Genomic DNA, 16,051 nt, shown 5'->3' on the forward strand with positions numbered 1-16,051 from the left:
CATGTTGCGTCTGGGCGCTCTATATATTTTTTTTATGGTATGCAAGTGTTTTAATAATTTTCAAGACCCCGGCAGCTGTCGCTTATCGTGAGCGGGCTAAACAGGTGTTCACTTGAGAATTCGACAACTAACGAACGCGCAGTCAAATGGCAAATAATTTTATAGCGACTTACACTTATCGCGAGCAGCTGCTAAAACAAAAAGAAACACTCATCGACAGATCGCTACCTCAGCTACCCAAAGAAGCCGGCGTCACCAGGCCTGTGAATAACCCATTAGTTTAGCCAGGTGTGTGTTCGGTGTAAAAAATGCGCTGATAAGCAATATATATGCCAATTAGAAATGTCAGCAATAGGGTCTTATTACCCAGCTGTAAGCCCTAACGTGCGATGCGTTAGTTGAGGGCTGGAACCTAATTATAGTCATCTTTAGATAGGTTTGTATTGCTATCAATACTTAAATCGTATATTGAAGATCTTATCAAACGAAATGGTTATAACAAATTGTACTTGGTATAATTTGAACAATGCATTATTATTATAAGCGGGCTCAGCTCGTTATAATTCGCATTATCTCAATTATTTTTGTAATAATGTGATATTTCTGAAGAATAATGTGGCTGGCAAGGCAAACGCTGATATTTGAGTCAGAAAATTTGAATTCATGTGCTACCAGGCTGGTTCAATAAAATCAAATAGTTAAGTAAGATATGGAAAAAAAGTTTTACTACTCGAAACAAAAAAATTGTGTACACGAAGCAACAGCAGCGTGGAATGGGTATACAAACACAAACAATCAGGAACACAAGACAGAAACACAATCGCAACAATTTGACTCGCCCGAAGATTTGGCCGTAGTGCCCTCAAATCAAAAGGCCAACAGCCAGGTGCATCTGTCGGTGCAGCCAAAGCATTTTTGTAAGTCACACAGCCGAACCCAGATGCCAGCCAAGACTAGATAACCATATAGAGACACACTTTTCCAGCCAGCAACGCACGCCATCTTGAGGACTTGGCCGGCGAGTATCATCGATTGGTGCGGGATATCGAGTGGCATTTGCCGGGGGAAGCGGCCAATTCGGGCAGACGCTTGACAGCTGGCGCCAGCCAAGTGCTCTTCAGGTATAGCCATCAGGTCAGGGAGCCTGCGGACTGGCAGCCAGATTTTCAGCAGGATTTGGAAGAGGATAGTGGCGATTATACCATTGGATTTGTGGAGCTGTTCCGCCAGCGTATGCACTACGATCGACTGGGCATACCGGTGACAACATTAGAACTCATCTATATGGGAGATCGCGAGCGCGAATGGCGCCGACAGCAACGCAATGAGCGTGAGCGTGAGCGAGAGCGAGAGAGGGAACGGGAGCGGGAGGAGCTTGAGGTAGAGACCTGCCAGTGCCAGCAGCGCACATGCCAGGACAGCTACACCCAAACTGAGGGTGAACGTATCCAGCTGGGTCAGCGTCTGGACGGCGGCTATCGAGCACAGGAGGTGTGTGCATGCGGCTACATGGAACCGGAATCACCAGCTCCATGCGTTGAACTCTACTGTGCGGCCGACTTCAATGGCGACTATAACGAGCCAATCCACAATATGGAGCCATGGCAGACGGCATGCGATGATTTGCCTGAACTAGAGTTCTATGAGCCGGTCGACCTACCAAATCCGTTGAGTCCATACACTGGCCAGAGCCAGCAGGATCGACCATACGCACAATCCAGTCAGTACTTTGATGTGTTGCCGGTGCCGTCGATGCATTACCAACAGCCGCTGTCGGAAAATCAAGCGCCAATCGACTCGCTATTTGAGCCGGAGCCGTGCCACACTGCAGCGGAACGATCGGTAGATTGCGGCTGCTACAGCTGCCAGGCTATGCACAAAGTGGAAAGCATGAAGAGCAAGCGCATGATTAATACGGCAGCGCCACCGCCGCCGCCGCCGCCACCGCCGCCTATACCACCACCGCCACCACCGCCGCCACCAACAGCAACAAGCCCAACAATAACAACAGCACCAGCACCAGCACCACCACCCCCACCACCACCACCCTACGTATTGCCCACAGCGCCGAATGAGCGCAGCAGTTCGGCACATCAAAAGAAGGGGGAGATCCGAAAGCCGGAGATGAAACTGGATGCCTTTGCGGCCGATCCAGTGAAATCGAGCCAGAGCCAACTCAAGAAGCCACATGCACCTGGCTTCCGCTATCGCTTTCCATCAATATCGAATCACAGCGGCAAGCGGACACAAAGTCTGGAGTCCAATGAAAATGTCGAACTGACCCATCGGCTGCGCCGCACGCCCAAAATTGTGAATCTGCCCGGCCGGGTGGCCGCCCAGCAGCATGCGGCAAAGCGGTTCGCTAAATGCCAGTCGCACAGCGTGGATACCGCGGATGAGGTGCAGCTGCAGGTGCTTTTGGCACCGGGCACACCTCGTTTGCTGCTCAACGAACAGAATATGTCCGGTCTGATGAAAACCAAGCCAATTGTCCATACAGAGACATCGTCGCTGCAGCAGCTCGATCATGAGCTGGACGGCATGCCAGAGTTTCCACAAACAGCTGCTCAGCTGTCGTCCGAGTGGAGTGGCATCAAGAACGGCTCGGCGGACACCCTAAACGAGGTGTGGTGCAATCCGAGCGCCTTTGACAAGACTCGCCCACCCGGCGGCTTGTATAGTCCGCGCGAGCGGATCAAATATTTGCCAATCGATGCATTGAATGTTGGCCATGTAGGCGCACCCATACTGGGCGAGGAGGCCGCACGCGCTGCCATTGAGCGCTGCGCCTACTTGTCCCGGGAGTTCGACTGCCAAAGCCGGGAGCAGCGTGCCCAGGACATTGCCTTGCGGCTGCGCCAGTTGCGTCTGTTTCAGGATAAGGCCAGCCGCAATTATATGCGCATGCTGAGCGCCATGGGATCGATCGACTGGCAGAAGCCAAGCATCGGGGACACAAAAGGCATACACTTCGAGTGTCCACTACGCATGCCCGGCTGTTCGCGTCTGCTCAACGAATCGCTACTTGCCCACTTTCTGGAGGTGCATCTGAGTGAGCCGGGTCTGGCTCTCAATGAGATCTACGAACGGGATCAGGTGCTGATCATGTTCCAGCCGCGCTCCTTCAAGCGGTCGCAGAACGTCTGCCTATCGATGATCGTCTATGCTGGGTACAAGAATAAACCCTTCGAGCTGCCCCACATGCATTACTCGCACGTCTACAATGCGGGCCTGCCCAAAGGCTATGCCAAATACACGGGTCACATGCCACTCTTTGTGATGGCCTGTCGCACCCGACTGCAGGCCAATGAGCGTACAGGCGGGCAACCTCTGCAGCAACAGCAGACGCAGGGATCCACGGATTTCCATTCCGCAACGGCAAACGCATCCAACGCCACATCCGAGAGCCCGTCTGCCGCCGAGGAGGTGCGCATGGGCGGTGAGAACGTAATGGCCCTGTGGATGGTTAGCCTGGAGCTGCCGCAGCCGGTGCACGTGCACATGACCGTCTTCAATCGGCGCGTTGACATTTGCCGCAGCAGCATTATGCAGGTGCGTGGTCTTGACAATTGTCACAATTGCGATCAGTTCATGCTGAACAGCACGAACTATATGCGACTGACCGGACAGGACTTGCGTGTCCTAACCAATGATTACACAGAGCCCATCTATTTGGAGCTCTCTGTACGGGATCATGCGATCCCCATTACCCACGATAGACCCATCAAGCTGCGTCCCACGCTGATCCAATGATGTGAAAATCTCTTTATCCGAATGACAAAAACTCGGGAAGCGAAACTTTTATGTAGTCCATGCTCTGAACGATTTGTTAACCAAATTTTATTGAAATGTTTCTAGCTAGTAAAAAAAAACTAACCATATTTGGCATCAACAATAAGTAACTAGTAATAAAAGTACCCCAGAGATATGCGCTCTTGCCTTTGCATGCCCTCGAAGCAGAGGCTATTCTCAGTTTGTCATGAAATATGCAGCGCCTAAAAGTAGACATTCTCAATCTCATTCAAATATAATCTTTATATACTTGATCTGCACCAATAACTGTCCGTCTATTGCGGGCAATACATATGTCGATCATTATATCATTTGGTTACTTTATTGTTTTTAATTTATATCCCAAAATAGGTCGCTGTTTCATATTTCAATTTTCTGCCTTTAGGCATAGTTCGTAAAGCTGGTTTTCTGGATCCTTGAATCCAGAAATTTGTTTAAGCCCCTCATTATTTATGCATTTTTCAATCTTTCTTCAGTAAGCAATAAAGTTTTTTCATTTACAATGGATCAACTGCAAAATATTGCTCTAAACAATCAATCATCAAATTTGGTTAGACAAATCCCATAACTAGGGCTGTAAACTTTGGGTCTCTTGATATTCTTTAAAATGTTCTTTATTTGAAATAAAAAAGGAAAAGGCTTTTTTAAGGGTCGATTCGTTATAAGAATAAATACATTTGATATCCGGACTTGAACTGGTTTGCTTAAAAGTCGGTTTGGTCTAATGTGATCTTGCTGCATGCATCTTCAGCTGTTAGCCCGGCTGTTAAGTCCAACTATTTCTACTGCTTAACAGTGCAAAAGCTTTGGCCACTGCTAACGAACTGTTAACATAGTGTTAAGTTTTCGTTCTCTTTAGTTTTAGCTCTGCTGCTTTGCTGCTGCGGTTATTGCTGCTGCTGCTGCTGCTCTCAACTGCCAACTGCAGCAAGCGGCGGCTTTATTTATTTTTTAATGCCGGGCAGAATGCTATTGAACTCTCACGCACACACACACGCACACTCACACACACACAGAGAGAGTATTTAGCATTTTGGCAGCTGCTGCTGTTGCTGCAAAATGCATAATGCATGGATTGTTGCCGGCATTCAGGAGGCAGCTAATTTGATTAGTTGCTTGGCTGTCATCTTGGCAATGCATAAAATGCGAATAGAAGCCAGAAACCGAAAAGTCAGCTAACCGAAAACAGCTAATTGAGCCACTGTCAGATTATTTAATGACGAAACCGTTAATGGAGGCATTCACAGTGAGAAGTGTATGCGGAGCATGTGGACACGTGCTCTGCAAAGTCCAGAGCTAGATGAACAATCCAAAATGCGTTCGTCAGCAGCGGCGGCGGTGGCGGCAGCAGAAGCGCATCTGCAAAGCACCACCCTCCTGCCCTGCAATGCAGCGTTCCCGAAAATCTGTTCCCGTTACCGTTCCAGATAACTTGCTTTCTACGTTCCAGGCGCATTCTGGAAAATTGTGTCAAGCTGACGACACAATTTTCAAATCGCATGCCCGGAGTTGCAGTTGGCTTCCCAAAAACAATCACAAAAAAGGAACGAGAGGAGTAGAAACAGAGTCAGAGAGAAAGAGAGAGAGAGAGAGAGCGAGAGAGAGAGTGTGAGAGAGAGCGAGCGCGCGATGGCAGCAGAGAGACAGACAGTCGCGCACAGAAAGACAGACAAAGAGCGAATACGAGAGTGAGAGCGACCAAATTCGTAAGCTGCCGTTGCACTAATATCGGCAAAGGTATTTCGCTCCGGTACAGTAGCGTAACAGGAAGTGGTGCATTAACACGCGCCGCAGCTGATGACGACGACGTCGCCCAAAACTTTAACTGGCCCGGGCCCCAAAAGAGCGCGTCATTAAGATAATCATAATAATAATAATAATAATAATAACAACAGGAAAGGCATAAACAACAACAATTGGCGAAATCAGCAGAAGGTTAAAAATGAAGAAGAAGAGTGCGCGAATCATGTGTGCGTGTTTTTTTTTTTGTATCATGTGGGTGTGTGTTTGTGTGTGTGTGTGTTGTGTGTTGTGTATTATGAGTGGCATTTTATAATTTCGCAACTCCCTCCGATTGCATCACAAAAATAGTCAGCTGCAGTCTTAACGTTTGCCTTTAACCTAACGGATTAGGACCAGGCAGCGACGCGACTTCGACGTCACTAGCCTACAAAACTGTGACGTCGTTTGTAGGCGACTCTCTCTGTGTGTGTGTGTGTGTGTGTGTGTGTGTGTATGTGAGTGTGTCATCAATTTTTGCAGCCTTAAAATGAGCAAACGAATGACGTAGATCCCCATTGATGTTCCACTGCGTTTCATTTCGCAATTCGCAATTCGCGTTTCCTATTTGGTTGCGGCAAAAAAGCCGAAAAACCTAAAAAACCGACAAAACCGGCTACACAAATGCCAAAACGTGCGAGCGAGCAGGCCGGCCTGCTTCTCTGGGTTGATGTGTGTGTGTGGAACAGAGAGAGCGATGCGGATGCCGCTGACGCTAACGCTAACGCTGACGTTGTCGCTGCCGAATCCCACTTGCCGAGCCGACAAGTGCCGAACACGAAAAACGTGCACACGTGCAGCATGCAGAGACGTACGACGGCAGGCGACAAGAACTTTTTTGGTGTGAATGCCTTCTGCACAAAAACGTGGTTTTTCGGCTGTCAGCGTTGCAGTGGCGTCGCAGCTCTCGTCGCGGTCGCGGTCGCAGTCAGCGTTGCTGTGTGTTGCGTTTTTATGATTGTTGCAATTCTTATTCGCTCGTAACTGTTACGCAGTTTAACAGCTTGAGCAGTTAACAGTTGAACGTTAACAGTTTAATGGCGCGTCGCTGTTAACTTACAGGCGCTGTACACAATTACATTTTTGTTGCATACGCCAGGGCGCAAATTGAAAACTTTCGTAAACGATCGTTGCGTGCATTGCTGTTGTTTGCGTACATATATTAATGTATGTGTGTGCGTAACTAATTCTAATTATCTCCAACGTATTATCTTACACCAGCTTCAAGCATGTTGTTTCCAGTACAGTCTGTATGTTCTTAATATGGCCCATACCATAAACTAGATGCATATATATTTTGAATCTCTATGAATTGTCGACTCGCTATAACCATGTACCTTTGCTACTGTGTCCGTCGTTCTGTCTGTCCATTTCAAAGCGAACTTCATTTTGTTACAGAATGGATCGTCCCACTGTTAAAATTAGAGCCACTGTGAACACTCCTGTTAGTTCAAATTGGATGCACATTTTGCAAAGTTTGAGTATTAGTTTTAGTTATTTATGCACTCTTAAAATAAGGATGCTGTTTAATATTTTGAATATCATCTAAGCCTACGTAAATATAATAAATAACAATTCCAAATTCTTAAACAATATTTTGTCAATCAAAATTATGTTAAAATGTTGTTACTCATACGCCAGGTGGCACGCGTTGTCATTCAACAATGAAACTGCTCTAGTTTATAAAGGCATATTTATGCTTGGCAACTGCAAAAACAAACAACAGACAACAAAAAACAACAACAACAAAGGCAACAAGAAGAGTTGCAAATGCAATTGCAAATCGCGTCAGTTCTCTTTAGCCGGCTCCGGCTTTGACTCCGGCAAACGAATCCTCTTTTGGCTGTGACTCCGTTGCTTGCTCATTGCCTTCGGGTTGAAAAAGGGGAAAAAAGTGTTTCTGTTGTTATTGCTGTTGTTGTAGTTGTTTTTGTAGTTGTTGTTGCTTGCTTGCTTGCTGCTTCCGCTAGTTGCCGGAAGTTGCACGAAGTGCACAAAAGCTTTCGGCATTTCAGTTCTCTGGTTCTGTTAACTAAACTGAGAGCAGGAGCAGCGGCTACCCAAATGCAAATGTTGTTTGGCCTGGCAAATTGGCAATGGCCAAAAGACAAAAGCACAAACACCGACGACAAAGAGCAGCGCAACAGCCGTCGTCGCAGTAGCAGTAGCAGCAGCAGCAGCAGCAGCAGCAGCAGCAGCAGCAGCAGCAGCAGCAGCAGCGCAGCACCAGCAGCTGCGTCGACTTTGGCAGCATTCGCTGTTATTGTTGTTGGCAGCGCACAGCGTTGGGCCTCTGTCGGTCACATCGCAGTCGCAGTCGCATCTCGGTCGCATTCGTGTGCGGCGCTTCACCGCTAAGCGACGTCTTAAATATATTTCGCTGCCTACACACTGCCGTTGCTGCTTTACGACGTCTCTACAAAGTGTATGTATGTGTGTGTGTGTGTATGCGTGAGTGAGTGAGCGAGTGAGTGTCTGTGTGTGTGTGTGTGTGTGTGCCTGTCTATGTGTCTGCGCCTGAGTATCGGTTCGGCTGCCTTCGGCCAGCTGTTCGTGTGAGCGTCGTTGTTATTCGGCAAATCGTTCGTGTTCGCATTCGTGCCTTCGTTTCGTTGGAGCCATCGCTGCTGCTACCGACTACTGCTGCTGCTGCTGCTGCTGCGGCTGCGGCTGCTAATGCTTGCTGCTGGCGCTTCCAAACGCTCGCTGGCCATGCAGCAAAAACAGTTTACATTTGTTTTTCCGCGTGCTCGCACACGTTGACTGACACGGTCTGCGACTCAGCGAGCGAGCGAGCTTTGTCTGTCTGTCTGTCTGTCTGCGAGTGTGCGTGTGTGTTTGTGTCTGTTTGTTTGTTTGTGTGTGTCCCCATCTGTGTCCGTGTGACCGGAGTGCCGACCCGGAGTTGCCACAGAGTGACCGGAGTTGCATGGCCGAACTAAGAGCACTCGAGCTTGCTCCAGTTACTGGCCTGTTCTAGTCAACGCTCTGGTCCGGTCGCTGCAACTGCAACTGCCATTAGATCGGCAGCCAACGGCGACAGCAGCATCCAGTAAGCCCTCCAACCCTGCAACCAGTCCCCCCACCCCAATTTATCCCACTTGCATATTATATATATATATAATCATATATATGAAAAGTCGAAACTTCAGTTTTGTACATTTTTCTTTTGTACTGTTTTTTTTTTTTTTTTTTTTTTTTTTTGAATTCTTTCAATTTTGAGTTTGATTTGAAATTCGACTGCAGCTCGGCTTCGGCCTGGCCGTTCGCTGCTCGCAGTTAGCGGCTCGTGAATGGCTGCCGAAGCTGCTGTAAGCTGAGCAGCAGCTGGAGCTGCAGCTAAACGCTGAACGCTGAGGACGACGCTCGTGAGTCGTGTCGAGATCGGAGCGCCGCGCGGAAGTGCAGTGTGAAAAGCGGCAAACGGAAACGGAAGCTGGCAAAAGAAAAGAATGAAAAACAGTTAACAAAATACAATTTATTGGGCCAAAAACGTTCAACGCTTGGCGAATTAAGGACTGCAGTGCGCAAACACACACACACACACACACACACACACACACACACACACACACACTACGCTACAGAGGACTTGAGAAGAAATAACATTATAAATTTAGTTGCACATATTTTTTTTCACACTTTTTTTTCATGTGATCCGCCAACAAACAAAAAGCAGCAACAACAACAATTCGCGGTGTTGTCAGCTAGCAAACGTTACGAAAATCAAAATCAGTTAAGAGAAATGAAATGTTTTAAGCCGAAATGCGGTGTGCGTGCATAACACAAGTAAAATGCAACAACAGCGACAACAACAACAACAACAACAGCGGCAGCAGCAGCAGCAGCAGCAGCAACAACAACGCAAACAAAAAGAGTGTAATTAAATATTGTCAAAAAAAAAAAAAGAACGACAGTCGTACAAAATAGTTTAAACACAATAAATTATTGAAAAGCCACAGAAAAGCCAGAAGAAACTAAATGTTGAACAAAAGCCGACGCAGCTGCCTTTCAGCTTGATGCAAGAGTTGTGCCTGTGTGTGTGCGTGTGTGTGTGTGTGTGTGCGTGTGTGCGATCAGCAGCAGCTTTGAAGCAAACATTTTGCAAGTGAACAATTTATTTATTCCCCTAGCAAGTGATGTTTTCTTAAAGAAAGTATTAACAATAGTAATTTATTGATTTTATAGTTTATTGCATGTTTGCTTTTTTTATTCTCCAGTTAAACTGGTTTTTAGGGCAATTCCTTTGCATTATCAAGCGGCAAACAGGTAAATCTGCACATTTAGTATATATATTACCCGGCCTTGCCCGGCCCAAGTTCTACGCTTGAAAATCTTGCAAGAAATTCATGATATTTGCAAATGAGTTTCTTGTGAATGACAAATATGTTCTGCCGTGTATTCATTCATTTATTCATTCTTGGTTTTGAGTGCGTAGTGAAAAAAAAAACACACACAAAAAACAACTGAAAATATTCTACAAAATCAATGAATATGGCAGCAAATGTGTTTGTTTCATTTAACAAACGATTCTCAAAGTATTTTGAATTCAATTTCTGCAAATATAATAAATAGATTTGGTTATTTGTTTTTTTTTTTTTTTTTTTGTTTCTGTTGCTTGTTATTTATTTAAACACGTTTTAGACAAAAATGATGGCGTCAGCTGCTGTGCAAAATATAAACAAAGCGCAAACACACAGAGAAAAGAAAAAGAAAAGCAAAGAAAAGAAATACAATATTATTCGCTTGCGTCTAATTGTTGTTGTTTTTGCGTTGCGCCCATTTCGCTCAACTTGTCGAAATCAAATAAATCTTGAGTTTGAAATGATTTTTCACGTCTTTCCCGGCAAGCATTTAGCTATTCTTTTGCTTGTTTCTGTTTTGTTTTTGTTTTTGTATTCGAAATTCCGGCCATTCCGATGTTCACGATGTTCAAACTGGACGGGGCGAATCATTCTGGTCTCACATAGATCTATTAATAATTTGATGCATTGCCATCGTCGTCATCTCCGGTCAGTGTGGTCGCTGTCTTTGTTCATGGCATAAACGCCTCATATGTGCTTTTTTTGTTTTTTAGTGCTGCTGTTGCTAATTGAAAGACCCTTTTGATCTTTTGGACAGAAAGCCATCTTCTCCGACGGTGTGCGACAAATTTACGACTCTCTGTCTTGAGATCTTCGCAAGTGCTGAAAGTGTTTGGCCAGACTCGAAAATTTGAACTGATTTTGAAAAGTGTTTCGATTTTGTACAAAAGCGCGTCAGACTGCGTATTTATGTATTCTCTCTATCTCTCTGTCTACACGATATTTTTAAGTGTAGCTTTGGAACAGCTTACATATTAGACAGATGTACATTCCACAGTAGAAATATAGTGAAATATTTTTGTTAGTTTTTTATATCCTGAAACTGATTAGAAATGAGTATAATGTCTTTGTGCAAATGTATGTAACAGGCAGAAGGAAGCATCTCCGATTCCATAAAGTATATATATATTCTTGATCAGCATCAATAGCCGAGTCGATCTAGCCATGTCCGTCTGCTCTTTTGTCCGTCCGTATGCATGAATGCAAGGATCCCAGAGTCTTTAAGAGCCCGATAATCGATAACTTGCCCCGTTGCCAAGTAATCGATAAAAATCAATATCGAAATGCCGTTTTTTAAACAAATCTCGACTGTTTTGAGCTAGCTCTTATTTGACATGTAGTTTCTTAAATATAGGAAATATGTCGAGTATCTTTCATTTGAAAGCTATCGCATGGCAGAGGGTTCAGGGTATCCCCTAGTCGGCAATATATGTTTTAAGCACTTGCATTTTATGAAGAAACATTGTGTTTTATAAGTTTAAATAGGCTAAAACTTGTTTCAATTGTTTTATATTAACTCAAAAACTATTTGCTCAAATTCTAAGTTGAAAATTCTATGATTGCAACCTAACTTCTTCGAGTTGTTTTAGTGTTTTATTTTTTGTATTAAACAAAAAGTAGTTTAAGTGAAAACTAACTTGATTAGCGCATATTTCTTGCGAGCTTTAAATTCGCTGCTCTCAGTTCTTTTAGTTTTTGAAATTCAAGTTTTGTTTCTTGCCACGAAATGTCTCTGCCCTCTGCAGTTACAAACATTTGCAAGCCTTTCTTCAATTTTCCCCTGAATTGAATTCTTGGAAGTTTTTTTTGCAAAAAATAGAATCAATATATCCAAAGCATTGCAAATAGTGAATCATAATTTGTATGATTGTGAATTCTGAGAAGTTAGTGCAAAATTTAGAAACAATATTTCCAATATATTGAGAAAAGCGAAAATAATATTTGTACTTTCAAGATGTTGAATTTCTGTTTGTAAGCAGCATCTGCCTATCTTATATATATGTTTTTCTCGATCAGGACAACGAGCTCGACTCGATTTAGCCATATTTTTAGACTGTCTGTCTGTCTGTGCCTTGAAATCTGAATATGTTCAATATCGTAATCCATTTTTAAAATAACTCCTTGAAATCGTTTATGCGACATGGTTTTATTAAGCATAATTCGAATATATAAGAATAGAAGCACAGCTGCAAACAAAAACAACGTGAATTCCAGCTGACTCCATGCTCTAGAAGTAAACGAAATAATTTGTTTAATTTGTTTAATCGACAAATTCGAGTGTTCAAAAAGAATTTTAAAGACAATTTGCATAAATTGTTAAATGTTCTAATTGAAATATTTCGCATGCTGCAAATTCTGTTTATGTTTTTCGCTAAAAGTGCAATTATTGATGACGTTCTGATGCAGTTTTATTAAATTTAATCATTGATATATACGTTTATTTAAACAAACTGACCGTTTTTTTTTTATGTCACCCTGTAAAAGCATAAAAAACAACTACAACAAAAAAAAAATGCAAGCTTGTCCCAGGGGTTACAAAAACAGAACAAAATGAACATGACATGTGAAATTTCAATGCAATTTTAAAATTAAATGTGAAAAAAGAGAGTGCGAGAGAGAGAGAGAGAGAGAGAGCGAGTGAGAGCGAGAGGGAAAGAAACATGGCTTTTGAAAGGAAATCATAATCATAAAGTGAAATAGTGCAATATTCTCTGCACATAATTACAGCAACAATAATAACAATAGCTGGACAATGCATAGATGGGAGTGGCGAAAGAAAAATTGTGGAAAATTTTATGACAAATTTATTATAAAATGTTGCATTCAATTGATATCATTTTCCGATAGGTCAACAGCTGCAAAAATTGCAATCAGCTTTTGGTTTTTTTTTTTGTTTTGTCACATTTTATGCTCTTGCAGAGGTTATTTCGATTCGGTCATGTGTTGGCTATATGTATATATATATGTTCCTAATCAATATCAGAAGCCGAGCTGATGAAGCCAACGCCATCTGTTTGTCGTCCAGTTTCCAAGTTAAGCCAAGTTGATCTCTGATCTGGCAAAGTATCTCAGTTTTAAGTCCAGCGTAGGAACATGTTATTATATAGTATAGTTCATATATATATATTAAGTCGTATATCATATAGTCACATAATCAATCGAAAATGATCTTCTTGTATGTTTTTCATCTTGACCAAAGTCAACATTTGCTAGCTTCAGCTTTTCGCAAGCGCATTCTATATTCGGTTTTTTTTTCAGCAAATTTTATAACTATTTTTTTTGCTTTTGTCCGTCCTAATTTATTTAAAAACGGATTAAAAATATAAATATCACATGTCGCTAAAAAGTTGCGTTGTTCTCGTTGTTGCTGCTGCTGCTGCTTTACATTTTTTGATGTTTAATATATGCTCGGCGTAGTCGCTACATAACGGCAACTGCGCGTAATGCGGGCTTAAAACAAAAGTGAGGCCGCTTCCTTTATTAACTGCGACAACACATGCTTTCATTGTGTTGGTGTTCGGTTGTTGTTGTTGTTGTTGTCGTTGTTTTTGCTGTTTGCTTGTTTTGGCCCCGTTGTCCTACTTTAAATAGTCTTTGGCTTGCCCTAGGGTAGGAAGAGACAGAGAGAGAGAGGGGAGAGAGAGAGAGAGAGAGAGACAGAGTAGAGAGAAAGCGCATTAAACTCTCTTTAATGCACTTGCAATATGTGAATGCTCTCTCTTTGCTTGTGTGTGCGTCTGTGTTTATTGTTGTTGTGTGTGCTTTAGTGGGGCTTAACTTGCTTGCCGCAGCTATCGCCATCAAATCTGGCAGAGACAACACACACACACACACACACACACACAAACAAACAAGCACACGCACATACGCACACACATCTGCATATTGGCAAATATAATTGTATGCAGCCTGTCTAAATAGCAATTACATGCACTCTCTCTCTCCCTCTCTCTCACTCTCTCATCGGAAATGCACCAAAAATAAAATAATAAAAATAAGATGCAGCTGCGACGCCGGCGTCCACATCGAACTGCACAAAACAACAACAACAACAACATTGCGCTACGCTCAGCTTTGCCCAGCCCTCACAAGTATGCTTCGAAAAGTGTTAACGCTTTGCTTGGTGCTGCGGGTTGTGCGCGGGAAGGCGGTGCAGCTGTTCGACTGCGCTAAATAACGCGGCGCTAACTTGCTTAAAGTGCATTCTATGCACTTGCCGGTTGCGGGCCTAGAGAGCCAGCTGGGTGGCGGGGGCTGCCAGAAGATGGGGGTCAGGCAAAAGTTGTCTAGTCATGGAAGCATGCGAGCTGCCATTGCTGTTGTTGTTGCTGTTGTTGCTGTTGTTGTTGCTGTTGTTGTTGCTGTTGCTGGCGATGTTTGTTTCTCGTGGTGTGGCAACACGAATATGGCGGAGTCTTTGGCCGAGTCGTATGCTGCTTGTTAAGTCTGCCATGTCTTCAAAGAGGCGTGCCCGATAATACCCATAATAAATTTAGTACCAATTGGGGCCGGTAACTGAGGCCTGCCTCCCCCCCCCCCCCCCCCTCTCCACGTAGCGCACTCGACATTTTTCTCAAATATTTGCAATTGCTTGGCATCCGAAGTTGCACTAGTTGTTGTAGTCCATTTGCAACTCGGGAACCTTTTTGAAAGAGTACAACCTATTTTTATTTTTGTCATTTAATGAACTCATAAGACTCGTTTGTTGTCTTATTTTTGTCATTGGTGGGAAAAAACATATATTAGAAAATATTCTGGAATCTTGCTTACAAATAGGCTAAGAGTTTAGAGCTTAAGAGTTTTATTTAGTTGAACGTTGTATGGAGTGCAGTAAAAATGGCAACAATATTTTTGTTTTTATAAAAGCATTTAATATTTTGAATGTTTGTGAATTAGCTTTGTCGGTTTTTCCTTTACGGCTTGAACCAGTGTTCGGCTGGCTCAGCCTTTAGTTTGTCCCATTTTTGACAATTTTCAGCTGACAAATAAATAAAATTAACATCATATGCTGATTTTGGTTAATGAACATTATTTGGCTAATTTCTTATATCAAAATTCACTCTTAGTAAAGCATTTAAAATATAAGATATATGATGCGACCTGTCAAAGATCTGGTATGGTAAGCAAAAAAGTTACGTACAAACGTTTTTTACGATTTTTTCAAAAAACCCCGTCTTAGCTTTCACCTCCATCAAATATGTAAACTTAAGTGAAAATTTCAGCTTCCCAGCTTTTAATGTTTTATCAATCAGTCAGTCTTTCATATATAGTTTTTATTTATTATTATTTAAAAAATATTATCGAGTTTTATTTTTCTAGTTTTCTGTTATATCCGCAAAACGTGATTATTTCCGTAGGTTTCGCTTAAATTAATGTTCATAAATTTGCCGAGGCCCAATTATGTCGACCAGGTTTGTCGTTGCAGCACCGCCTACCAAAACTTTGACTGCCACAGACTATATATATACTATATATATATATGTACTATACATATATATATATATAAACATACTAACAAATTGACTGGGCTTGTGTTTTGGTCTATGCAAATTGCAATGTTAACAGAGCGTTTGAACAAGTCAAGCTAAATTTAATTATATATACGTGTATATATAATATATATAAAGTTCGATAAATGGGCTGCTGAGCGCCGCCAGAGAAATCGAAGCTATGTAAGGCCAGGCCAAGTATTTGGCAATTTGCATGTGAGTGCTCGCGTGTGTGTGTGTGTGTGTGTGTGTGTGTGTGTGGCATTATACAATGTTTCATTGGATGGCATGACTTTTCATACACAGCGCGTCCGTTGACGTCGCTCTGGCCGAAGGGGGCCAACAACATACTGGCCGACATTCCCATTGAGTACAACTTCGTCATCGTCATCGGCATCGTCATCGTCATCGTCATCGGCATTGGCATCGTCATCGTACCGTCATCGTCTTTGCTTTGTCTTTGCCTTTGCCTTTGTCTTTGTCTTTGAGTTTGGCTCGAAAACGAAAGGCAGCCCGGAAATGCTGGCTTTGTGTATTGCTCTATATTGTGGCCCCTCGCTTCCTATGTGCGAGGTGTGCCTCATTATGCATATAAGCTGTTTGCCCCAACTTACCTCTCGAAGGTGT

At 43.3% G+C, this 16,051-nt stretch overlaps 1 protein-coding gene and 1 long non-coding RNA gene across 3 annotated transcripts in view; both read left to right on the forward strand.

Moving 5' to 3' along the window:
• Window positions 1-672: 672 nt before the first annotated feature.
• Window positions 673-3,898, forward strand: LOC6631965 (uncharacterized). 2 transcript variants are annotated; one of them, XM_002055192.4, is made up of 2 exons: window positions 673-917; window positions 986-3,898. In XM_002055192.4, exons 1-2 carry the CDS (start codon window positions 710-712, stop codon window positions 3,751-3,753), a joined length of 2,976 nt encoding a protein of 991 aa, XP_002055228.2. In that variant the 5' UTR covers window positions 673-709; the 3' UTR covers window positions 3,754-3,898. The 2 variants fall into 2 exon arrangements, with proteins under 2 accessions (XP_002055228.2, XP_070065377.1); XM_070209276.1 differs by having other exon boundaries at window positions 783-917; window positions 970-3,898.
• Window positions 3,899-8,772: 4,874 nt separating this feature from the next.
• LOC116652054 (uncharacterized) overlaps window positions 8,773-16,051 on the forward strand; it is a 33,643-nt gene continuing 26,364 nt past the window's right edge. Inside the window, exon 1 of the long non-coding RNA XR_011416115.1 lies at window positions 8,773-9,450. This is a non-coding gene — a long non-coding RNA (uncharacterized lncRNA). The remainder of the gene's footprint in view (window positions 9,451-16,051) is intronic.

The sequence above is a fragment of the Drosophila virilis genome, chromosome X (genome assembly GCF_030788295.1).
Source record: "Drosophila virilis strain 15010-1051.87 chromosome X, Dvir_AGI_RSII-ME, whole genome shotgun sequence".
In the NCBI taxonomy this organism is placed as follows: Eukaryota; Metazoa; Arthropoda; class Insecta; order Diptera; family Drosophilidae; genus Drosophila; species Drosophila virilis.

Coding starts and splice junctions, on each gene's coding strand:
- LOC6631965 (XM_002055192.4), top strand. CDS start 710: ATGGAAAAAAAGTTTTACTACTCGAAACAAAAAAATTGTGTACACGAA. Junction 918..985: donor GGTGCAGCCAAAGCATTTTT/GTAAGTCACACA, acceptor ACACTTTTCCAG/CCAGCAACGCACGCCATCTT.